At 37.4% G+C, this 27303-nt stretch overlaps 1 protein-coding gene across 1 annotated transcript in view; it reads right to left on the bottom strand.

The window, feature by feature from the left end:
* The window catches only part of VWA8 (von Willebrand factor A domain containing 8), a 367266-nt gene that overhangs the window by 174230 nt on the left and 165733 nt on the right, over positions 1 to 27303 (bottom strand). The window contains exons 22-26 of the mRNA XM_061133632.1: positions 11630 to 11705; positions 9568 to 9703; positions 6858 to 6977; positions 3992 to 4197; positions 1964 to 2115 (exon numbers count right to left, since the gene is read on the bottom strand). Coding sequence (XP_060989615.1) covers positions 1964 to 2115; positions 3992 to 4197; positions 6858 to 6977; positions 9568 to 9703; positions 11630 to 11705 — 690 coding nt within the window. The remainder of the gene's footprint in view (positions 1 to 1963; positions 2116 to 3991; positions 4198 to 6857; positions 6978 to 9567; positions 9704 to 11629; positions 11706 to 27303) is intronic.

Consider the following 27303-nt stretch of genomic DNA (forward strand, 5'->3'; position numbering starts at 1 on the left):
TTTGTTCACCTCACCATGCTACCCTCTCAAAGTACAGGACTGATAAATTTGATAGAAATAAGATGTATGGAACCTGTGGATTTCACTAATAAAATAACATCACTACCTTTGAGCTGCTCAAGCCATTGCAATTTACAGGTGATGAAAAGGTGCTTCGAATGTGCAAACTGTAGTCCGCTATTATCTCCACTCCGAAGGAAAATTCACACTTCCCCCACATCTGCTATACATCTATTCTTAGCTACATGCAGTGGGCAGACCATTAGTTCTTTCCACGCCGGTCTCAGGCATGACCATCTTGTTTCCAGGCTCAATGCACTTTTTCTTCCACTCATAAGTAAGTATTTAAAAAAAGAGTTGGAATTAACTCGCTATGGCAACAATGAACAAGCCATGGCAAGAATTTTTTAGTATAGAACTGGAAACAGTAATGAATAAGTTAAATCACTGTATCTGTCTTCCTTAGAAACTTAAATAGCCAACAGTTTTCGTTTGATTGATCTTACCAACTAATACACATTTTAAGTTTTATTTCAAGTTGTACAGAGTAGAAAAAAAGTTATTTTAAATCACAAGCCTGGTTTCCATGAAGCTAAAACTGCATATAAATTTGTTAATGGTAAAACAAGTTAAAAACCATCGTATTTCCAATTGAAACTCAAGATATAATTTATAAAAAGGATGCAAAAAGACATGAGTACTAACAGAAGTGTGCATATTAAAGACATTTCTTGAACTCTCTAACGTAGGAGGTAAGTTATACCCATTAAATCACCAAACTGGTTTCAAAATGCCCATAAATATTCCTAATCAATCAGCAAAACAGTATTCCACAGCAAAGTGTATATATTAGCAATAATATCAAATCACTCTTATCAAAAAGAAAATTTACTAACTTATTAATAATATAAACCAACTCACTGACAAATTTCTAATGTAACTCTATCTTGCTCTTTTACCACTAAAGGGAAATATTTGTTTCTTCTTAAGAAATCTTTGAAAAATTGTTAAAGCCTTAACAATTTATTTTTATTGACATATATTCTAACAAGTTTTGTAATAACTTCAAAGAATAAATACTGATGATGTAAGCACTTAAAATAAATATATGTAGCTGGACTAATCATTATATACAATAGTCTTTTCCTAAGGAAGGCAGAGAGTTCCTCCTATATGAGACTGAAGTTAAATAAAAAGTAATTTTTGTCCCTTGGGAATTTATGATAATAGATTTCCTTACAGACAAAGACAACATTAGATGCACTGTCAATAAGTTATGCATATTTAAAACTGCTTTCTTATGAATTTGCACTGACTTAATTATCCTACTAATAAACACTCTCAATTATCTTTCTGGTCAACAATATCATATTTGTTAAGATTCTTTGTTAAGTATGTAGCCTATAATTACAAAATAAAAAGCAGGCAAGTAGCCCACATGAAACAAAACCCACTTATTTTCCCTGCCTCTTTCATCTGTCAGACTAAAATAAGTAATCCCCAAATTTCAAGTTAATATGATTATAAATTTAGAAAACTATAACAGAAAAATACATGATGACAGAAATAACATCTTAACTAAATATATATTATCTCTTCATGTAGTTTGCATGTTTGTACAATGATTCTGTACTAGGTTAGGGAAAAATGAGAATCATAGGAATTCAACAAAAGGACAGAGACTGTTAAAGAAACAAATATTTCCCTTTATTTGATTACATTACATCTACTCATGGGACATTTGGAATAACTGAAGTTCTCAATTTACAGACCTATAAATAATGCTATTTAACTGAAATCCAGCCAGCCAATAGCACCATATACTTGAAGAGCTTACTCATGGAAAAGTAATTTCCACACCAAGTCAGTTTAGTAGAGTATAACAGTAGACTCAGAATGATCAGCATTTCAGAATCAGAACAGTTACACTCAAGAGTACTTTATCAAGAGTGATTTGCCTTACTCCTTCGCCAGCCGCACATTGGATATTTTCGCTCCGATTGGTATTCCATATTTGTGCAAAGTGTTAATCAAAATCTCCCTCATGTCGTCGTTGTAGGAATCAAAGTCAAACACGTTCCTAACCACACTGGAGAGACCTTCAGTGGGAAACTTCTGTATTAAAAAAAAAAAAATTTCACTTATTACCATGTGACAAAATACACAGTATTATAAAGATTTCCCAAACTGACAGAATAGTAATGATCGAATAAACTTCACTAGACCTTTTCTTACTAGACTTGTCAGATAAACGGATAGGAGGAATGCTTTTCACTTTTAATGTTTGCTCTGATGACTTAATATTTTTCTTTTTCAATAAATATCAGAATTTGAGGGGGAACAGTATTTTCCCTCAAATGTTAAATCAGTACCCACATCCCGGGGTTTGGTGACTTTCACCACTTTCTGAAATCTCCTGCTTTTAAAGTGAGTGATGAGCTTCCCTGGTGGCTCAGTTGTAAAGAATCCGCCTGCAGTGTGGGAGACGCAAGTTCAGTCCCTGGACTGGGAAGATCCCCTGGAGGGGGAAATGGCAACCCATTCCAGTATTCTTGCCTACAGAATTCCACTGGGCTACAGGCCATGGGGTTGCAAAAGAGTCAAACATGACTTAGGGACTAAACAACTAGATGGACCAAATTAAAAAATGCTACTTAAATAAAATGAGTGTTACAGACAGCTGACTTCACACTGGTGGGATCCTCTGGGTCATTCACTGCCTCTGTCTTGATTCTCTCTAGGTGCTGGGATCTCAGCTGGACTTGCCATGGTTTTACAGGCAGAACAAAGCTTTCTATTTTCCTGTCTAGGTTTTCAGAGGTCAAGAGTTCATTAGGTTATGACTGTTTGCTTGGAAACCATCATTTGTTATAAAAGCAGAATCTACACAGGCTTTTTGTCTTTACCAAGGTGAAAAGTGAAAGTGAAAGTCACTCAGTTGTGTCTGACTCATTGCGATCCCATGGACTATACAGTCCATGGAATTCTCCAGGCCAAAATACTGGAGTGGGTAGCCTTTCCCTTCTCCAGAGGATCTTCTGAACCCAGAGATCGAACCCAGGTCTCCCACATTGCAGGCGGATTCTTTACCAGCTGAGCCATAGGGGAAGCCCAAGAATACCGGAGTGGGTAGCCTATCCCTTCTCCAGTGAATCTTCCCAACCCAGGAATTGAACCAGGGCCTCCTGCATTGCAGGCAGATTCTTTACCAACTGAGCTATCAGGGAAGCCCTCCAAGGTGAACTATGCATCATAGATGGCTATAAGGAATTTCATTCTCTTGCCCACTTGCTCTATCCAACAAAACTTTCTCACAGTATTTACAGGCATGTCATCAATACTAATAGTTTCCAGGCAGTTTTTTATCTTCAAGGCTTTCATTTTCAAAATGAAAATATTTTCACTCAGAGACCATATATCCTTGTTGTATAAAGTCAAATAGTAAAGCTTCCCTTCTGTCTCATTCTCCTGTCTTCCCACACGCCCCAGAAAACCTCCACCAAATTTCCTAACTCCTTGGTAATAGCCATGGCATGGAACCTTGACAAAGTCAATTCAAAGGTTAACAGAAAATGTTCATTTGGATTACAGACGTTTCATACTATATCACCTGAATCAGTATTAAAGAGAAATGGAAAGACTTGGTATAAATTAATCCTTCCTGGTGGCTCAGACGGTAAAGTGTCTGCCTACAATGGGGGAGACCCGGGTTCAATCCCTGGGTCAGGAAGATCTCCTAGAGAAGGAAATGGCAACCCACTCCAGTATTCTTGCCTGGAAGATTCCATGGACGGAGGAGCCTGGTGGGCTACAGTCCATGGGGTCTCAAAGAGTCGGACACGACTGAGTGACATTACTTCAGTATGAATCAGTATTAAAGAGAAATGGAAAGACTTGGTATAAATTAGGCAAAAACAAAACAAACAAAAATCTAAAAAAAACCAAGATTAATGACTTCTTTTAAACTTTTACATACAGGCAGGTGCCATACCTGCAAATGCTTGACTATGTTGACAACCTCTCTGGTAGAATAAGGGTAGTTAATAATACCCTGGTCAGCTAAATTCCTCAGCTCTCCAAAGGCAGCAACGAGCTTCTGAAGGATGGGCTCAGGCACATTTGGGCCGTACTGCCTGAGCATCTTGAGTTCTGAGTAGGGTTTGGGATTATCCACGGCATGGCAGCTAAAAATATCACCTGTGAGGAAAAAAAAAAAAGATTCACATTCAGTATGCAACTAACCCCTTATAAGGACATAGCAAATACAGAATGATCAATGAAAGAGCCATGGGTTGCTCTCCAAAGCACTTCTATTTTTAAATGTGTAAAACTGCATAGAAAGCCTGTCCAACAATAGGTATACAGAAAAAAGCAAATGACTAAAGCAAAAGCAAATGAGACTGAGTGATGTGTGGTTTATTCTACATAGATTTATTTCTGTTAAAAATTATACGATACTTGGATATAATCTCACTGGTAGATATTTGAGTACAAAGAACAGAAAGCGAAGTCCCTGCAAACTTCTGCCAATCCCACTCCTTCCCCCACAGGCACCCAGGGTTAACAGTTCAGTGTATTCATTTTTTCATACCTGTCAGTATTTAATATTTATTTTTAATTGATTCATGATTGCCTTACAATATTGGTCTTGCTAGTATTTTTAAATGCATATACACACACACACACACATATATATATATATAAAAATCACTCAGTCATGTCTGACTCTTAACGACCCTATGGACTGTAGCCCACCAGGCTTCTCTGTCCATGTGATTCTCCAGGCAAGAATACTGGAGTGTGTTGCAATGTTCTACTCCATTTTAAATGCATACATACAAACATATATAGTTTTGATAATTTAGTCTTTTTCCATTAACTGGAAAATACTCATGTGGTTCTGAGATTACACTTTTAACTTTATAACACATGGTAAATATCTTCAGAGATTATATACATATATGCGTGCCTTTTTATGTATACTAAAAATGGGGAAATTAGTATCATCACTCTCTAAACAATTTATATCTTGTTCAGATTGCTAGAATACACTTTGTAAGTTGGTTTCAGAGAAGTAAACATGCAGAGATAACATCTAAGTAAAAATCAAGAAAAAGGAACTGGAAACAAAATATTTCACCCATAATTTAGACAACTGAGAATATACTAGAAAAACATAATCTATGCTCAAGAGAGAGAAATTTCTCAAATAAAAGTTCACATAATTTTGATTTATAATCCAAAGGACAGGGACCAAAGGAAGTTAGAGTAAATAGATTTGCATTATTTAATATGTTCATTTGAGAAAGGAAGGATATTTAGAACTTACTTTGGCTCAGAAATGACTCAAATAATTCTTTTATTGTTATCACATATTCATGAAAGCAACTGAATAAAATGCAACCATGATAACTTCAAGCTTGTATCTCATAGGTTAAACTCATTCAAATACAAACATGAAATACAGATTTGGCCTTTTTTTTGGTGAAAAGCAAATGCAACACTAATATAAAGCTATAATCGACCCCTTACTCGTTCACTTATTGAATAATGATTAAATTCCTTCTATGTGCCAAGTAATACTCTATGTACTTTATAGACCTCAGTGATCAAAAACACACAACCCCCTGTCCTCATGGAGTTTAGATTCTGGCTTAGGGAGGCGATAAACAATAATTGCAAATGTTAGAAATTGTATTTTTCAAGGAAAAAGAAAAGCACAGCACAGTACTTGAGGAATGCTGATGGCGGGGGACGTCGGACAGGTCGGCCTCACGGAGGAGGTGACAGCTAGGCAAACGCAGGTGTGTGATGGAGGAGCACGGCAGGCACAGCTGATGCCAAGACCCTAGGCAAGCAGAGCTGGCATATTCAGAGAAGGGGCGGGGGCAGAGGCGCTGGAAGAGCGTGAGCGACGGGACAGCAGCACGGAGCAGGGCAGGAAGAAGGCCAGTGAGCTCAGGGGATGTGGGAGACTCGTCTGGGGAAATGCTGTGCATGTTGAGCATATTTGTGTACACGCATCCCTCCTGCCTTTTATTTTCTATTCATTCAAATGGCAGGCTACTACACAAACTGTTCTTATTGTTTCACTTAATACATTTCTAGGAACCTTTTTCTCTTTGGTATCAGCATGTAAACTCATGCTCCACCTTTTTCTAAACAACTGCATGGTAATCTATTGAGTGGATATAATAGAATTTCTCCATTCAGTCCCATTGCGATGTACACCTGGGTTGTTTCCTTTTATTTCTGCAACTATAAACAATGCTATATTGCCTATCCTTGTACTTAAAGCATTGCACAGGGAATTTCCTTGGATAAATTCCTTGATGTGGAACCGCTAGATCAAAAATCCTACTAGGAGACTGAGCCTGCTTCACGTTGAGTATGGAATGCCCAGTATTCAGAATTAGCTACTTGTCACAGAGAAGAGTTCTTCTTAAAGGTTCCTGATGATTCAGTTTGTCCCAGGACCTCTCCAATCAATGTGAGTCAGTCTCCTCAGGGCTGGCCTCAAACCTTTTCATAGTTAGGGGGATGAGATGAACACCAAACACTAAAAACCCTTCTTAATCTGTGTTCTACTCTAAGATGATCTATAGTCTTAGACATGAACCCAAGTTCTAACACTTATTATCTGAGTGACCCTAGAAAAATAATCTCTCCAAATATCAGACATTCTCTTCCTCTAAAATGGGGATAAAAATACTCTCACAAAATGGTTGTGATGATGACAGCACATGGGAGCATTCAGTCGGGAACATTCAGTGACAGCCAATATAGCACTGTTACTAAGATGACATTATTATTGTTATTGCTATTGTTTTGGTTATTATTATCATTATAGTTTTTACCTAAGGTACCGAAGAAATCATTGCCTAGGAAAGGAAATCCAGGTCTGTTAGCCAGAACAATCATTCTAAAATCAGGATGAATCACTACAACATTTTCTCTTCCATTGACTAGTGCAGCATCTGAAAAAAAAATTTCAATTTATTCTTTACTGATATTCAATAATTCAATATTAATTCAATATCAAGTTATAAATTCAATATCAAGTTAGAGCCTTTAAAATCACACAAGCAGTCATATAGTTTTATAACTAGAGGGTTATAAAACAACTCTAACAAATCTGGTCAGGTGGTCTGGTATTCCCATCACTGGAAGAATTTTCCACAGTTTATTGTGATCCACACAGTCAAAGGCTTTGGCATAGTCAATAAAGCAGAAGTAGATGTTTTTCTGGAACTCTATTGCTTTTTTGATGGTCCAGAGGATGTTGGCAATTTGATTTCTGGTTCCTCTGCCTTTTCTAAATCCAGCTTGAACATGTGGAAATTCATGGTTCACGTATTGTTGAAGCCTGGTTTGGAGAATTTTGAGCATTACTTTACTAGCATGTGAGATGAGTGCAATGGTGCAGTAGTTTGTGCATTCTTTGGCATTGCCTTTCTTTGGGATTGGAATGAAAACACCTTTTCCAGTCCTGTGGCCACTGCTGAGTTTTCCAGATTTGCTGGCATATTGAGTGCAGCACTTTCACAGCATCATCTTTTAGGATTTGAAATAGTTCAACCAGAATTCCATCACCTCCACTAGCTTTGTTCCTAGTAATGCTTCCTAAGGCCCACTTGACTTCGTATTCCAGGATGTCTGGCTCTAGGTGAATGATCACACCATCGTGATTATCTGGGTCATGAAGATCTTTTTTGTACAGTTCTTTTGTGTATTCTTGCCACCTCTTCTTAACATCTTCTGCTTCTGTTAGGTCCATACTATTTCTGTCCTTTATTGAGCCCACCTTTGCATGAAATGTTTCCTTTGTATCTCTAATTTTCTAAAAGAGATCTCTAGTCTTTCCCATTCTATTATTTTCCTCTATTTCTTTGCACTGATCACTGAGGAAGGCTTTCTTATCTCCCCCTGCTATTCTCTGGAACTCTGCATTCAAATGGGTATATCTTTCCTTTTCTCCTTTGTATTTCGCTTCTCTTCTTTTCACAGATGTGAAGTACTTGGAGTTTTATTGAGATGAGTCAGTAAGAAGTTATACCCATACTTCTTGATGATAACAAAAAGTAACCTTTCAATGTGCCATATATTCATGTACTGATAACACCATTAGTTTTAACATTTGATCTTCATTTATTTTAGTAGTGGTAAATAACAAGGGTATGTGGTCACATGAAAAATTTAATTAGTTAACTAACATAAAAATGACAATAAAACACGAAAACTTAAAAAAAGCAAAGAAAACGAAAAACACAGGCATGGAAGTGATGCTTTATGAAACTATGTTCAAAAGAGCCAGCTGCTCTTGTGCTTACAATGTCATCTACAATCAAACTTGAATTTAAAAATTATGATGATGACTCCTTTGCTTCTAGATTATCCTTCAAAAATATATCTAAAAAATGTGAAGGGCTACCAGGAGACTGTCTCTGTTTAACCACAAGTTTATTCCAGTAGTTCTTTCTTGCTTTCTATTTCACTGTCCTTATAATGCCTCTAAAAAGGGCAGGCAGCATTCAAATCTTGAGAGTCTGAATGATTTTCTGAAAGATAGTTATCAGGCTGTTTAACCCAAATGTTCACTTTTTCCTATACTCATTGTGAAACTGCAGTCTCAGAATACTTTTATTAGTGCTAAGTTTCGTAGGTTTAGACGCGGCAGTCTTGCAATGACAATGTCCAAGAAGAAATCTCTGTGGTGATGGACTTGTACATTTTTATAGACTCTTCTGTACATACTTTTTGAATACTGAAAATTTCAGTCATTAGTCCCAATTTGTTTGGCTACCTTGCTATTGACTATATTTCAGTGGCTAGTTAAAGATCTTCAAGTCTTTTCATCACACAAAAACTAAAAACTAGAAAATGTTCTCACATTGCACTACGCAATTTTTTCCTATGGGTTAAACAGACTTAGGAGATTTATCTATCTACATTTTCCCTAACAACCACAAAAATAAAAAGAAGGTACTCCAAAGCAGAGTAACTTCTTTCTGAGGCAAGTGTGTATGGTGTGTGAGTGTGTGTGTGTGTGTGTGTGTGTGTGTGTGTGTGTGTGTGTGCGTGTAATATATATGTATACATATACATATATATATATATATATATAACTGATATTAAATGCCCAGCAATTTTTTCTAATTATACTGAGCTAATAATAACATTGATTTTAACATTATAAGTAATAAAAACATGGCAGAGCTTTAAAAATTCCAGATAATAATGAAAGAAAATAAATTGTACACAAATAATTGAGACATAAGTATAAAAGGGATTATATGTTTGTATTCTCAGAGTAGAAAAAATATGAAGCTGATTTGTCCTAAAGCTACTCTTGAAATTTTCAAAGATACTCTCCAGCTATTAGGAAGTGAAACTGACAAAGCTAGATTCAGACATATTGATTTTTATTAATAATTATCAATACAGACAACTTGACTTATACTGAATTTATGCTTGTTATTTGTAGATAAGCAGTCAGCTAAGTGTGTGATCTGATACAACAGATGTAAAAATTGCACACTGAAAGAAAAGTTGCTTTTTTATACTCACTTGCAACAATGCGTCGTCCATCTGCTAGAATCATTTCTCCATTTTCTACCAGAGTTTTTAAAATACAGGTGACATTTGTTGGAGCCTTGTCTGCCTCATCTACTACCAGAACATGACCCAATTTTACTGCTTTAACCTTTGAAGACAGAACATTTATTGTAAACAAAACAAACAAACAAAAAAATGAAAGCAAACATTTTAAAAATTATATCACTCATTGCTTTGGATTTGTAATAGATGGTGTTCTGCAAGCTATAAATATAAAATCACAAAAAATGTCTGTAGCAGAGTTGGAAACAGTATTTATGGATCTCCACCAAAAGCTTCTCATAGTTACTGAACTGCTAACTCTGCAGTAATCACTTTATTTTCTTGCAGCATCCTACTTAGCCCTATGTTGGCGATGTTCACATTTTACACCCCCAGGAAGGGGAGAATTAAAACAAGTATTGACATATCAAATAGAGAAGTTAAAGGGCTGTGGGGGCAAAGAGGAATGATTGTGATCATCAATACTGGGTATCAGAACACTGCACTTGTGGTAGCCTTAAAAGAGTGCACAGTTTTAAGAGATCAGTATGTACAGTGGAGAAACGGGCAGTCAAGACAAAGAGAATCAATGGCCAAACTCAAGAAACCTGCACCCTACTGAGGGAAGAGTGAATATGAACAGTCTATCTTGGCTGATGCAGAGGTTAAACGTAAGAAAACAAAGGAAAGGATCTGAAAGTGCAGATCAGATCTCGACTAATAAAAACTTGACTGCCAGTGTGCTTTGTCTCATTAAATAACAGGAAGAGTTAAAGATTTATGAGTTCAGACATGATAACAAGTTTAGAGTTACAAGTCAGTGCCTTTAATCTTGCAGAAATATGCAGAATAGACTAGAGGGAGAATATCATAAAAACTTGGTAAAAAAAAGTGATGTGAGGATCTGATTTTAGGGAAGAGGGCATGGGTAAAAAATGGAAATAAAAAGCATTATATTATCTGAAGAAATATTCAGAGGTATATTCTATAGCCTTGACAACTACTTAGATGGGAAGAGGTAAAAGGAAAAATAAGAGAGTTCTAGGTCTTGGACGACTGAGTAAATCAGATGAAAAGATAGGAAAAAAGCTAGGAAAAACTCTTAAAAACATTTAAAAAGAATGGATAGGAGATACTCAATGAACTTCAATGTAAACACAGGGATTATTTTTTTTAAATCGTAAGAAACAGCTCATAACATAAGACGGAGCATATCATAAACTTTTCTCATTACATGATTTTGGCAAATAATTTTAAAGAAACACAGATTGAGAAATAGGTGATTCTCTCTACCACAAATATCTTACTTCATATTCTAAAAATATGAATAAGAATTTTTCTTTTTAACTTTAGGGTAAAAATAACCTGAATTTAAAAAAAAAAGAGGGAAAACATATAGCTTCTACCCCCAGCTCCAGCCTTCACATCTCTGTTCAGAGAAAGTCAGTCCAATCTGGAAGGACTCAGACAGGAGATCCTGAAGACGCCCATTACTGGGGTCTGGACCCCAGAGTTCTCATGATGGCTTATCTGTGCCATTGCTGGAGAGCAGTTATCTACACAGAAAGACAAGCCTGGTAGAACAGGATTTTTTTTGGGGGGGTGGGGCTCTTATGTGAGAAGATAAGGAATGATCTTCCCAACTGTCCAAAATGTTAGGCTAATATTTTACTCATTAAAATCATTTTAAAAAACATTCCAGAAGCATTATCTAATTTCAAAGTCTGCACATCTGAAAACAACAGCAAACTTTTTTTCTTTTTTGAAAGTTCTGGAATGGAAAAGTTATCATTAGAGTATTTCTATCATTCCCTAAATCTCTCTCTGGAGAGAGGAACAGAATAAGAAAACATCTTATTTTCCCAGTAATTTCCTTTTAAATATCCACTCTCCAAATGACATATGAATAAGTGTTTTCTAGTTAAGACTGAAACATATTGGAATCAATGGGATATGTCTTCCCCTCAAAGGCTGAAATATAATTATCATTCAAGAACACAGTTGAGAATATTCACATAACTGCATTACTAACCAAAGGTGAGTCTTCATATACAATAAGTCCATCTTTAACAGAAGGCTGAACAGTAAGTGTTTGGACTGTGGTGTCCCTAAAGTTAAACCAACAGATTTTATAGTTAGTAAAGAAATAAAATGACATTTGATCTCAAATAAAACACGAGAGTATTCCTCTTTTTCTTCCTTTAGTTCACCATCCAGCTTCTCCTAAGACGAATAAAAAAGCAAATGAAATTCCACTTAGCAACAGTGTTTTGTAGATGTTGATATGAGTTATAAAGGTTTGGGAATTACTCCAAGTTTACAAATTATCCAGGCTCTTTACTTCTCCATTTCCCAGTAATTTCCCTATGACCATTTTACTCTTTAAAATCACCTCCTGAAGGTGAAAAGGAGAAATTAAAAATAAATATTTGCATTACCTATACAATATTTACATTATTTAAAAATAATCTGATGGTGAGTTTGGTGATTACTGGCATGCTATCAGCCTCATTAGAGTTTGTGAATTACACTTTGTGGCCCAACCTGCCATCACGCAAGACCATTTTACCTCACTCCAGCAGACATGGGATTGTGAACATTTCTGCTAGGATTACAGCAATTCATTTTACTTTCTTAAGTCTACCTACTACTATCTACCTGACTTTCCTTTAGATCAGGATTTTCAAAAGTATTAACAGTGAGCTACCTAGATGTTATCCAACTCCACACATGATAAGATACGAAGTTCACATCACCTATGAATCTTCTTGCTCAAAATGTTAGTTAGTAAAGAAATAAAATGACATTTGACCCAGAATGAAACACAAGAGTCATATATCCATTTTTTGTATTCCTGGGTCTCCTAAGTTTACTGTAGGGTACACTTTTGCTATCTTCTGCTAAAAAAAAAAAATACATTTTTGGGTTTTAAACAAATAACAGAATTTAGTTAATATCACAAATTCACTCTTCATATTCTGGCAATACAGAAGGGTGGGTGAGGAAAAGAAAGAGATGTGTTCACACAGATTTTTATAGCAATATAGTCAATTTCTCACCTCAGTTGTCACGTATTTAATGGGCAACAACATGACACCTCCCAGCACCGAAATGGAAAAAGGGACTCTTGTATCATTATCAGTAGAAACGAATTCAGTCATTACTTTAATAATTACAGTGCTTCATAGCAGATTAAGAACAGGAAATTCAAGGTGAACTACAAGTTTAAAAAGGCAAATGAATTTGTTCTATAATACATTAATTCTGAGAGCATACAATTTGGTAAATTAGATTTCTCAAAAGACTTGTGATAGAAATAAAAAACATAGGTTTGAGGGAACAAGCACAAATCAGGTGATTCTTAAAAGGGACAAGGGATAAGGATAAATACATATGAGAAACATGGCTTTCAGTGGAGTAGGCAATGAGAAAGAGCAACTTAAAGGGAAAAAGTGGTTTTGTTCCATTCTTATTATTGGTCCTTTGTCTTACATGTCAAAGGAAAAGCAAAGGCTAGCAAAATATGTAAAATGATATTCAATTAAAAAAACAGGTTGGCTTATATGTCAGTTCCTTATTATATACGAGTAGAAAATAACTCAGTATCTTCTGCATAGCACTTAATACAACAACAAAAAAAGCTTGCATTTCCCTGGTGGCCCAGTGGATTAGAATCCGCCTGCTAATACAGGGAACACAGGTTTAATCCCTGGTCCAGGAAGATTCCACATGCCGCGGAGCAGCTAGGCTTGGGTGTCACAACTTCTGAGCTCGCGCTTTACAGCCTGTGAGCTTCAACCCCTGAGCCCACACGCTGCAACGACTGAGGCCGGCACACCTACAGCTGGTGCTCGGCAACAAGGGAAGCCACTTCAGTGAGAAGGCCACAGACCGCAGCGAAGAGCAGCCCAAGCGCAGCAAAGGAGAACCACTGCAACCAAAAATGTATACATATGTATTTTTTAAAAGCTTGTTTTTCAAGGTATCTTACCATATTATAGATTTCAACTCAGTAAATGATGACTACTGTCACAAGTAGCATATAAGTGAAAGTGAGAGTTGCTCAGTCGTGTCCAATTCTTTGATACCCCATGGACTATACAGTCCATGGAATTCTCCAGGCCAGAATACTGCAGCGGGTAGCCTTTCCCTTCTCCAGGGGATTTCCCCAACCCAGGGATCGAACCCAGGTCTCCTGCATTGCAGGTGGATTCTTTACCAGCTGAGCTACCAGGGAAGCCATGACAGAAGAGCATATAAATTGACTCTTAAAGACAATATAATGATTCTTTTTCAGAAAATATTTGACTAAAATCATTGCTTTGGTTTTAGGAGCATCATAGTAATTCTCCACACAAATAATCAGTGACCCTAAGAGAATATTTTATTCGCTACAGTTTCAATTCTATTATGATTTGTTCCTCTCAAGAACAGTTTTGAAATATAAGCTCATAAAAGCTGAAGTACAGTCAAAATTTCAACAATACTGGGGAAAAAAAAAACACATCTTAGTAACAGTTTCTTAGCCTACAGTTTAATAAAGAGACATCTCTCCAGGACATAACAGTTACCAGCAATGCTTGAGGAATTAATTAGAATGTTCAGCTAATTGCTGACATTTATGTTAGCACCAATTGTTCTCACTTACTAGTTTACAAACTAAAGTTGTCCATCAGTTAAAGCCTGTGTTGATATAGAGGCTACTCAAAGAAACATGGTGCTAAACTCCAGTCTTATTTTAACTCTGCGACTTTAAAGTTTATTTAAGTTGGAGTTATTAATGCTTCAATAGTAATTTAAAATGATTCCAGATGCAATAAAAGTAATTAGATTGAATAAAGACCAAGTTTTTATCAAAATAAGGACAGCAAATTGGCCACTGGAGAGCAAGCACAATCCATTCCTGCGTCTTTGCTAATAAAGGTACATTAAGCTAATAAATTCTAATTTATTGAGGAGCAAAAGATCTCAAAATAGCAATGTTTACTTTGAGGATGACATTTTAGTGAGTTGTATTTAAATTGGTTTATGGTTAGCTGTCTTTTAGAAAAACAATAATAGTTAAGCACAAGGGTGAAGGAAGAAAAAAGACACATAGGAGTTCAAATAGCTAATAAAAATCTTATCTAACTTTGCAGTTCATTAAAATAGAGATGGCTCAAGTAATAGTCCACTCATTATTATAAACCAAGCATGAGAAAAGAAAGATAGAATATGACTCACAGGAGGCACTTTACAAATATTTGCTTGATATTTTAAGAAGCGGGATGATTATGAAAATAGAATCAAATGGTAATTTTTAAAAATTAGATATAAGCATAAAATTACTGTCTGAGAAGTAAATGCTGTTGAAGGATATTTGAAGTGAAGAAGTCATGGCATTATCAAGACTATCATTTCTACAAGGATAATTTTAAAACTTAAATTAATGAAATAAAGATAAGAAGTACTAATAATAATTATCATTAATAAAAGAAGAGAGTGGTAACTTAGACAAAGCGGATGCAAACAAATTTGAGAATTAATGTTTACAAACATTCTGTGCTCTCTTAACACTTCCTTCCTGCCTTGCCTACAAAAGACAAATTTATTTTGCTAAGTTGGGAAAGAAACTTCCTTGAGCCCTCAAACAGAAATAATCACTAACATAAGCAGTGTTGCCATACAATCCAAAAAAAAGAAGATACAAATTAGCTGTGATTATCGCAGGGTTAGTTAAAAACCAGCACTGGTCTATTAATAAATAGCCCTCCTAGTTTTGTCAGTTACTTCAACTTTCTTGTTTTTAAATCACTTAAACTCTTCTTTAAAATTACTATTATTTTTTTCATGCACAAGTATATATTTATTGCTTTAACTTTTTGTGTTGTTGGAGTATAGCCAATTAACAATGTTGTGATGGTTTCAGGTGGACAGCCAATCAGTTAAAACTCCTGAAACCCAATATTATTCATCTCTGCAGAGGGGAATTAAAATAGAACATTTGAGGAAATATAGTAAAAAGTTAAAAAGACAAGAGTGAGAAAGAAATATTATTAAATGTGCTTTGCATGCTGTGAGGGAAAAGTCTTTTTCATAAGATAAACAAAATATTATTTCTGTCAAAGTGACTGAAAAGACTCCAGCTCTTAAAATAATTCTTTTGGAGGACAAATAGTGCATTTAGTCGTCAAACACTCATCACTAATATGTCCAGATGCATAAACTCCTAACAAACCATAAAAGGAGGGAAGACATTGGGGGATAATATGTATGGAAGGGAGTCGACTGTGGTAAGCCCTTTGATCTCCAGAGGTAGGCTTTTCTGGGGACAACAGGTAGAAAACAGACACTGCAAAACAGTCATTTGATGGAAGCTAAAATTTTCAAAATGTTAATCGTTTTCAAATGCTACTTACCTTCCTTACCACATCTCCCAGCAATATATTAACACTTATTTAAAAAGAAATTCCTTCAATATTCAGAGTCACACTGATAGTCAAACCTTTAACAAAATCTGAATGTTTTGTAAGTTGTCTAGTCTTTTTTAAAATAAATATACTACTAATATTTAAAATGGGATCTTTTGTCTTTACTTTGAAAACTAGCTTAGTGGCTTGGGAAATTTTAGGGTACTCAGAAAGAGCTAATTTCTTTGTAGGAATTTCATTTTCTCTTTTCTAGAAACAAAAAAAGAAAAATAGTATGTAGGTCCCTTATTTATCTTTTCCCCTAACATTACACAATGTATTTCCTGATGAGTGTTTAAAAAGGAAAAGAATGAAATGCAGACTAAAATATTGATACAAAATTGAACGAGTAAAAAAATTAAAAAATTAAGTGAATATTTTCATATCAGGACATGAGATAATTGTTAGTTCAATAAATATTTATTGAACATCTACTAATGGGCACTGCTTTAGATAAGAAGGATAATTCCCTGTGAAAGTACAAATTCTTTCCTTTGCTGAGCTTAAATTCCTAATATATTTAAGTGAACTTATTTTTACCATACTAACGACATACCACCTTTGGCACAGTATAAACTGGATCCTGCATGAAATTAAATATCAAAAGATAATTTATGATAGGTAATTTAAGATAAAGTTAAAATAAATATTTTTGACCACTGAGACAAACAATAAACAGCCTTCAACTATTTAAGTCAGAGAAAGCGTAAGTCTACCGGCTCTCCATAAAGCTGGTCAGGCATGCCTCTTCTGGTTAATAACTCAAAATCCATCTTTAGTGTAAAATTTCTTGCCTAGGATTTACTATGTAAGCTGCATTTTGTATATATCATAATATTATTTGGTATACTATAATCCATGAATTATTTTATCCTAATTTTTGGTACTCTTGCCAGGAAAATCCCATGGACAGAGGAGCCTGGTAGACTACAGTCCATGGGGTCGCAAAGAGTCGGACACGACTGAGCGACTTCTGACTTCACGTTCACTTTTCACTTTCATGCATTGGAGAAGGAAATGGCAACCCACTCCAGTGTTCTTGCCTGGAGAATCCCAGGGACGGCGGAGCCTGGTGGGCTGCCGTCTATGGGGTCGCACAGAGTCAGACACGACTGAAGTGACTTATTAGCAGCAACAGCAGCAGCAATTCCTGGTTATTAATCAACTTGAAACAATTCCCAATGCCTGGCTTATTCATCACACTTGAACCACTTGAGTTAAATAGAAAACAGTATGTAAATAAGCATCCTATTTTGAGAAGTCTTTTGCTTACAGGAAATCTATGTTCAAGTTTTCTGTACTGCACTTCTTTTATTAAGTTTTAATGACAGATTTTCTTAAAGGAAGACACTATTGCATCATACTGTATGTGCCTCCTTTGTGTCCGACTCTTTGAGACCCCATGGACTGTAGCCCACCAGGCTCCTCTGTCCATGGAATTTTCCAGGCAAGAATACTAGAGTGGGTTTCCATGCCCTCCTCCAGGCAATCTTCCTAAATCAGGGATTGAACCTGTGGCTCTTACGTCTCCTGCATTGGCAGGCGGGTCCTTTACCAGCTGAGGCAGCTGGGAAGTCCATAGCAATATAAAATAATATACATTGCTTTTCAGTTCAGGCCAGTCGCTCAGTTGTGTCCGACTCTTTGTGACCCTATGGACAGCAGCACTCCAGGCCTCCCTGTCTATCACCAACTCCTGGAGTTTACTCAAACTCATGTCCATTGAGGCAGTGATGCCATCCAACCATCTTATCCTCTGTCATCCCCTTCTCCTCCTGCCTTCAATCTTTCCCAGCATCAGGGTCTTTTCAAATGAGTCAGCTCTTTGCATCAGGTGGCCAAAGTAATGGAGTTTCAGCTTCAGCATCAGTCCTTCCAATGAATATTCAGGACTGATTTCCTTTAGGATTGACTGGTTGGATCTCCTTACAGTCCAAGGGACTCTCAAGAGTCTTCTCCAGCACCACAGTTCAAAAGCATCAATTGTTCAGTGCTCATCTTTCTTTACAGTCCAACTCTCACACCCATACATGACTACTGGGAAAACCATAGCTTTGACTAGATGGAACTTTGTTGGCAAAGTAATGTCTCTGCTTTTTAATATGTTGTCTAGGTTGGTCATAACTTTCTTTCCAAGGAGCAGGTGTCTTTTAATTTCATGGCTGCAGTCACCATCTGCAGTGATTTTGGAGCCCCCCAAAATAAAGTCTGTCACTGTTTCCACTGTTTCTCCATCTATTTGCCATGAAGTGATGGGACTAGATGCCATGATCTTAGTTTTCTGAATGTTGAGCTTTAAGCCAACTTTTTCACTCTCCTCTTTTACTTTCATCAAGAGGCTCTTTAGTTCTTCTTCACTTTCTGCCATAAGGGTGGTGTCATCTGTATATCTGAGGTTATTGACATTTCTCCTGGCAATCTTAATTCAGCCCAGCATTTCTCATGTACTCTGCACATAAGTTAAACAAGCAAGGTGACAATATACAGTCTTGCCATATTCCTTTTCCTATTTGAAACCAGTCTGTTGTTCCATGTCCAGTTCTAAACGTTGCTTCCTGACCTGCATACAGGTTTCTCAAGAGGCAGGTCAGGTGGTCTGGTATGCCCATCTCTTAAAGAATTTTCCACAGTTTATTGTGATCCACACAGTCAAAGGCTTTGGTATAGTCAATAAAGCAGAAATAGATGTTTTTCTGGAACTCTTGTGCTCTTTCGATGATCCAGCGAATGTTGGCAATTTGATCTCTGGTTCCTCTGCCTTTTCTAAATCCAGCTTCAACATCTGGAAGCTCATGGTTCATGTATTGTTGAAACCTCACTTGCAGAATTTTGAAGATTACTTTACTAGCATGTGAGATGAGTGCAATTGTGTGGTAGTTTGAGCATTGCCTTTCTTAGGGATTGGAATGAAAACTCACCTTTTCTAGTCCTGTGGCCACTGCTGAGTTTTCCAAATTTGCTGGCATATTGAGTGAAGCACTGTCACAGCATCATCTTTTAGGATTTAAAATAGCCCAACTGGAATTCCATTGCCTCCACTACATTTCAGGATGTCTGGTTCTAAGTGAGTGATCACACCTACATTATCTGGGTTGTGATTATCTGGGTTGTGAAGGTCTTCTTTGTATAGTTCTTCTGTGTATTCTTGCCACCTCTTCTTAGTATCTTCTGCTTCTGTTAGGTCCATACCATTTCTGTCCTTTATTGAGCCCATCTTTGCATGAAATGTTCCCTTGGTATCTCTAATTTTCTTGAAGAGATCTCTAGTTTTTCCCATTCTATTGTTTTCCTCTATTTCTTTGCACTGATCACTGAGGAAGGCTTTTTTATCTCCTTGGTATTCTTTGGAATTCTGCATTAGCAACAAAAACTAAAGAGTTTGTTTAACCCCAGCCCATTTTCCAGTGTCATTTTTATGACAGAGGAAAAGGAATAAATATTAATACCTCTGAGGAATTAGAGAGCACAGGACAGAGCAGTCCTCTAGCACATTTCTTTGTCATTTTACATTTTTTTCTTAAAATGTGATGGAGATTTTGAATGCTGCTCCTTAACATACGCAGTTGCTCTAATACAAACATGGGTGTGACAGCATCAGGGAAACAGACACCAGGGTGGGCGGAGGACAGCTAGCCGTACACAGCCGGCTCAGCCTCTGGCAGCTTTTTCTCTTCCTGCATCTAGCACACTTCTTGAACTCCAAATTAAATAAATGAGTGGGTATAAAATGGTAACCGTTGTTTTTCACTGCTTTATGAACTGTGTCGGGATAATCACTGTGGAGAGCCTCCCGAGCGATGCTAAAGAGGCAGTGTACACAGCATTTTCTGACTGAGTACTAGTGGGCATTTCAACCACTGCAGCTTTTAAAGATATGAGCAGCTTAGGTCATTTTGGGACTTGTAAGTTCTCTGTCTCCTGGGCAAAACTATTTTTTCAAGATGAAAGTGAGGGTGTGGTTCATTTGTCCTGTTCTCTCACTTGAGTTTCGGTATTATAGCTATTTATTCAAGGCATGTTCATAGAGGCAAAAGACTGGAAATAGGCTACTATCCCTAAGGGCTACTCAAAAGTCAATTTCTCAGGACAACCTTCTCTAGCCTATCTATGAACATGGTAAACCCCACTCTGCCCCCCCTTTTCTGCCTTATTTTTCCACATGGCACTTAGTATCTGACAGACTGCATATTTTAAATAAGTATCTTGCTTTCTCACTAGGGAAACCCCTCTCTTTCACTAGTAATTAGAATATAAATATGAAGGCTGCAGCTTTTGGCTCTTTTGTTCCTGACGTAGTCACTCATGCTAGGAAAGTGACGAGCATCTACTAGGTGTTCAACAACATTTGTTGAAAAGGATGCATTTCAGTCAGCTATGCCAGTCATGGGCCCTACGCTGTCCTGCGTTTCTGGTAATTCCTTACGCATTGTGCCCAAGTTTGTGCCCTTTTTCTGGGAAGTTTTTTCTTCTTTTCTCCCTACTTTGCCAAAGCAGGACAAAGCATCAAAGCCTGTTCCTTAAAGGCTCAGCTCAAAAGATCGTCTCCTCTTTGAAGCATTAAGTATCTCTCAGTTCTACACTCCCAGTTGAACTACGGTCTCATGGAAAGCACTTAACACTTAAGAAACATCTTATTTGCTCATGTAACCTCAGAACCAGCCCAAATTGGCCGTATCCTGTTTCTAACAAGTTACTGAGCTATTTTTTCAAAGACAGTAGAACAAAACAGCAAGTCATGCAGGCAAAGCATACGTAGAGGAGAACGTTTTGTACTCAAAGAATACCTGGAACCAAAATTTCTACCCTCATCTCCCAACACCAGCCATGGAACCAAAGGACCAGGACATGACCAGAACCTGAACACAGGATCCCTTTCAGAGGTGAAGGGCCCGCTGTCCAGGAAGACCCAGTGCTGAAGTGCCCTTAGCACACCTTACCACAATGGCCACGTTTCAAAGCCCTCCAGTCAAAACCTGCCTGCCAGTGCTTCTGTACACCAACCCTCCTCACCTAACTCATGAAAGTGTGACCCAACCCCAGACTGGGGAGACAGAACTGAGCCCTGTCTCTTCTCTCCCTGCTGACTGACTCTGAAAAAAAGCTTTTATCAAAACCCAGTACAATGGTACTGGCTTCTGTGTGCATTGGGCAGAGTGTTGCAATGAACACTGGGGTACATGTGTAAGAATCTGACTTTCATCTCATGGGAATGGAGGGCCAATCATCTCTCCATTTCAGACAGAAGACTATCCAAATGGATGTCTCAAAGATGAATGGGAAGGAACAGACGTTGCATCTATCCATTTGCTTAACAAAAGTTTATCTCACACTTACCATATTCCTGAAATCATGCTGGAGCAGGCAGTTCACAGAAATGCCCCTGCCCTTAGGGAGACCACACTAAGAAGACAGGCAGAGGTGGGAACCCGTGACTGTGGTAAAGAATGACACGTGTAATAGTGGACTCCATTCTAGGTCAGTGGCTCGAAACTCACGATGAATAAAAGTTTTGTTTGTTTCTTTTATTGAGAAGATTCACTCAATAAAAGTATACAAACACAGAAATAACAGTCTAACTAAAGATGAAATATAATACCTTAAAACACTTTAAAATTATATTTATTAATAATACAAAAAAACTTTGTTCTTGTTAAAAAATTAACAAAGGATATTTTAGAAAGAATAATGTAATTAATAACACTTTATTATTAGTGTGATTTAAAGGTCCAATCAACATTGAGTTTACTTCAACACTTACTATAGCTGACAAAGAGCTCACAAAGACACATAGCTCCAAACAGAAGTGCAACATGGACTGTACTCCCTGGAGCTCAGCATGCAATTTTTTTTTCTTGTTTTTCATATTAAGTATTTATTTGGCTGTGCTGGGTCTTCATTGTGACCCTTGGGATCTTTAGAAGCAGCATGTGGCAACAGGATCCTCTATGACCCACCTCCCAGAATATTGGAAATAAAAGCAAAAATAAACAAATGGGACCTAATTAAAATTAAAAGCTTCTGCACAACAAACGAAACTATAAGCAAGGTGAAAAGTCAGCCTTCAGAATGGGAGAAAATAATAGCAAATGAAGCAACAGACAAAGAATTAATCTCAAAAATATACAAGCAACTCCTGCAGCTCAATTCCAGAAAAATAAAAGACCCAATAGAAAAGTGGGTCAAAGAACTAAACAGACATTTCTCCAAAGAAGACATACAGATGGCTAACAAACACATGAATAGATGCTCAACATCACTCATTATCAGAGAAATGCAAATCAAAACCACAATGAGATACCATTTCATGCCAGTCAGAATGGCTGCTATCCAAAAGTCTACAAGCAATAAATGCTGGAGAGTGTGTGGAAAAAAGGGAACCCTCTTACACTGTTGGTGGGAATGCAAACTAGTACAGCCACTATGGAGAACAGTGTGGAGATACCTTAAAAAACTGGAAATAGAACTGCCATATGACCCAGCAATTCCACTGCTGGGCATACACACCGAGGAAACCAGATCTGAAAGAGACATGTGCACCCAAATGTTCATCGCAGCACTGTTTATAATAGCCAGGACATGGAAGCAACCTAGATGCCCATCAGCAGACGAATGGATAAGGAAGCTGTGGTACATATACACCATGGAATATTACTCAGCTGTTAAAAAGAATTCATTTGAATCAGTTCTAATGAAGTGGATGAAACTGGAGCCTATTATATAGAGTGAATTAAGTCAGAAAGAAAAACATCAATACAGTATGTTAGTCGCTCAGTCATGACTGACTTTTGTGACCCCATGGACTGCAGCCCACCAGGCTCCTCTGTTCATGAGATTCTCCAGGCAAGGATACTGGAGTGGGTTGCCATTTCCTTCTCCAGGGGATCTTCCCAATCCAGGGATCAAACCCGGGTCTCCTGCACTGCAGGCAGATTCTTTACCGACTGAGCTACTATACTAATGCATATATATGGAATTTACAAAGATGGTAATGATAACCCTGTATGCGAGATAGCAAAAGAGACACAGATGTACTGAACAGTCTTTTGGACTCTGTGGGAGAGGACGAAGGCGGGATGATATGGGAGAACGGCATTGAAACATGTATATTATCCTATGTGAAACGAATCGCCAGTCCAGGTTCGATGTATGATGCAGGGTGCTCGGGGCTGGTGCACTGGGATGACCCAGAGGGATGGGATGGGGAGGGAGGTGGGAGGGGGGTTCAGGCTGGGGAACACATGTACACCCATGGCGGATTCAAGTCAGTGTATGGCAAAACCACTACAATGTTGTAAAGTAAAATAAATAAATTAATTAATTTAAAAAAAAAGGAGCAGCATGTGGGATCTAGTTCCCTGACAAGGGATTGAATACAGGCCCCCTGCATTGGGAGTGTGGAGTTTTAGCCACTGGGCCACCAGGTGAGTCCCCAAAACATGCATTTTTCAATCTCATCTATCAAAACATACAAAGGTTTTTGTTTCAGTTAGGCTTGGGAATTTCTATCTTTCCTGACATCAGTGTTTTTGCAAACTATTTGGACAGTGTCATGTTTTATATTTTGAACGAATGGGTTCAAAAACCACTGAAACTCTTTGTAGGAAACGGTATTTTAAACTGTGTTAGTGTACAGACATGAGACATTTTAGGAGTCTACTAGATTCTGTTTCTACTTCTGGCACCAAATGTGTGGGTTTTTCATACTCGACAATTCTCTAGGGATGTAAAGTTATCTTATTAGACTCTCTTATCACTCTGGAGATTCCAAGGGTCTTAGAACTAGAGATGAAGATCAAATATTTTAGGAAAAGATATCCCTATCACACAAGAAACTAAAAGTGTTCTAGAAGCTCTTGTGCCCAGAAAGGGAGTGAAGACCAAACATATAATTATTATATCGTAATATCATTATGAGTGACATACATTATTTTCAGCCACAAAAAAACTAATTGAAACAGTTATAAACATCAAATTCAAAAACATTCTCTCCAGAGAAGCTTTTTTTTTTTTTTGGACTTATTTTCTACTTTACTGCGAAAGCATGACCTCCAGCTTGAAGGATCAAATTAAATGTTTTTCTAATTTTTAAATTATCTGTTATGTAGCAACTTTCTGACAGCCATTAACACACAGACAGATCAACCAACTGTGAACTCTTGACTTTGTAAAAGACAGATGGGTAGGTATGACAGATCTTTTACATGTGAGATTATAAGTGGTGAGACTGTGTAGAATAAAGGATTTTCATGGTCAGTTCCTATCTCATTAGAAAACATTGTAATAGTTTTGGCTTTGCTTTAAAGGTCTCATTTTTATATCAAACTGGTGACATCCTGTGCAAGTCTTTGTTCAATCTTTGTGGCAGTATTTCGTTTTGAATCATTTGGAGTAAATACATCTCATGTGTGGTGTCCTCTGTAACCTTATTCAAGAGTACATATTGTCTCTCTCCAATCAAATCAGATGCTTCAGCAATGGTTATACTTAAATACATTTCTGTCGATTTCATGTTATTTGTTTATGTTTACATTATTAATGTTATTTTCAACCCAAGTTGTTGCTGTTTTTTTTTTTTTTTTTCCACAAATCTTTTAAACCACTGTCCATTAGGTGAGGGCTGGCTTAGTTAACACTAACATAAACCATAAATCTACTAAACTGGGCAAGTGAACTGTTATATTGTCATACTGTGCAATCAAGTGAATACCTGTGAGCACCGCTGTCATCTTATGATAGGAACCCCCCCAGTTCTCTCTGGGTATGTCCCATTTCCCATATGTGACAATCTGAACAAATGAGGATGCCAGTGTCAATCAGTATACTAAACGTTGGTAATGCTTATTTCATATTTTTAAGAGCAAGGAGAATATAAGTTCTAACATTGTCCCACATTCCAGTGGATGGTCCTGAACCCCTGGTACGTGCTCCCCACTTTTAAAAGGGCTTTGTACTAATGTCACAAAGAAAGGAAACATCTGCTTGTGAACGAACAGGAGAAGAAGGGTCTAAGGAATTTTCCTAGAAGAAAAGACTTTGATTAAGAAAAGGTCAGACTTGATAGAGGCATTCCAGGCTATAAGAGCTGCAAGTGGCAAGTTACAGAGTCATGAATATGCATGTGATACTTAGGAACCACAAGCTGCTCATATGGCTTAAGCCTAAGTACGTGGGAAACAAAGAGTGGAAGTAAGATTAGTAAAGCAGACGGGGCTCAAATGAAGGACTATGGACTTGATGTTACTGGCAGTGGGAGTCACTGAAGGGTTCTGAGCAGGAGAATAAATGATCAACTTTACTGGTTGAAATAGTACGAGGCTTGGGAAAGACAGATTGGAGCTTTGAAGCAGGAGCCTACTGCAAAAGTCCAGACAAGAGAAGATAGGGAAGGATTTACAGCCCCAGAGGATCGAACTGAAAAGACATGTCACAATTCAGAAAAAGCTATTGCAATAGTCCAGGTATGGCAGTGACCGTGAGGAAGGAAAATATTTGGGAGACTTGGGAAAATGTAGACGTGATTTTGTAATAACTGGATGTCAAGATAAAGGACAAAGAAAGGTAAAAGGTACACCGATTACAGATCAAGTGACTGGATACAGAATTCCATAAGCTGAGAGAGGAAACATCCTTCTTTCCTATATCAGTCATACAATCAACACTGCTTTACTGATGCCCACCATGACCAGGATATAGAAAAGGGGCTGGAGGATATCTGTAAAGGAAAACTTGGTATGAGGAGATGGACAATTTGGATTAAAAATGCTCCAGAGATATCAATGTGGATATTTTAGGAAGAAAAATGCAAATCCAAAGCTAAGAAGAGAGGAAGCAGCAGATGATTTATGGATAGAAGACAATACAGATTTACAGAGAAGAGATTTCATTTTAAGCCAGTCCCTACCTCACACCAAGCACTGCCCTAGACACATGGGACATATGTCACTTAATCCCTCCAACAATCCTATGATGAAATTTGGGCTCAAAAAGGTAACCCAAACTCATGTTTTCTTTTAAAAATATGAGGCTTCTGTTTTATTTTAGCCCCATTTTATAATAAATAGTTCATACTTTTTGACTCCATGCATTGCTGAAAACTGTATCTTAACACAAATGGGCATGCTGACTATGTAGCACCACTGTCATCTCATCAGTTGCCAACAGAAACCAGGAAATATCTGTTAGTAAAAGCATTCAAGTGATGCAGCAGAATTTAAGTCCTTGGTGGAAATGATATTCAGTTATATACAGCTTATACCATTACCACTGAGAGTTGGTAAAAAGAAAATCACATTCAGGATGTGATGTGTGTAAGAGGAAAGATGTTTTGTTAGTAGACTGCAGAGCTCCTAGTGCTATCCTCGCTTTATTCAGTTTCACTAAGCTACAGGCTCAGCCCTGCTCAGTTCCTCATTTCCTATTCTAAACAGGAAATGAGATACACAACTTATTGAACTTGCTCAGAGAGGTTATAAATCCCCTAAGTCTAATCTACTTCTGCCTCTGTCCCCTCGATTACCTGACTATCACACCAACCTTCCCACTGGTACCGGTATCCCTGGTACCCTTATTCCTGAAAACCCTATTTCCCCTGGGTCAGATTCAAGATAGGTCTGGTATCTTCTGCTATAGGCTGGAGTCTATTCCACACTATCATTAGTCCAAGTTCTCAGAAGCCCTGAGTTACTATAATTAGTAATCATTTACGGATCCATCATAGAGTAGGTCAATTCAACCACTGAATCTCCAAGAGACAAAGCTGCTAAAATGTTAGAATGTCTTGCTGTAAATCCCAACACAAAAAGATAGTTATTGCATCCAAACTTATCCATTTACTAATTATCACATTACCCTATAGACATTTGTATATCATCTGGAGCAAGGAGATCAAACCAGTCAATCCTAAAGGAAATCAACCCTGAATATGAATTGAAGGACTGATGCTAAAGCTGAAGCTCCAATACTTTGGCCACTGATGCAAAGAGCTGACTCACTGGAAAAGACCCTGATGCTGGGAAAGATTGAGGCCAAGTGGAGAAGGGGCCAACAGAGGATGAGACGGTTGGGTGGCATCACTGTCTCGATGGATAAGAACCTGAGCAAACTGTGGGAGATAGTGAAGGACAGGGTGCTGCAGTTCATGGGGTTGTAAAGAGTCGGACACGACTTAGCAACTGAACAACAAACAAAAGTACTGATATTTTTCAGTTTACTGAATTATTTGTTTATTGCATATCTTCTCTTCACCACTACAAGGAAA

This window comes from Dama dama, chromosome 30 (genome assembly GCF_033118175.1).
Source record: "Dama dama isolate Ldn47 chromosome 30, ASM3311817v1, whole genome shotgun sequence".
Lineage (NCBI taxonomy): Eukaryota > Metazoa > Chordata > Mammalia > Artiodactyla > Cervidae > Dama > Dama dama.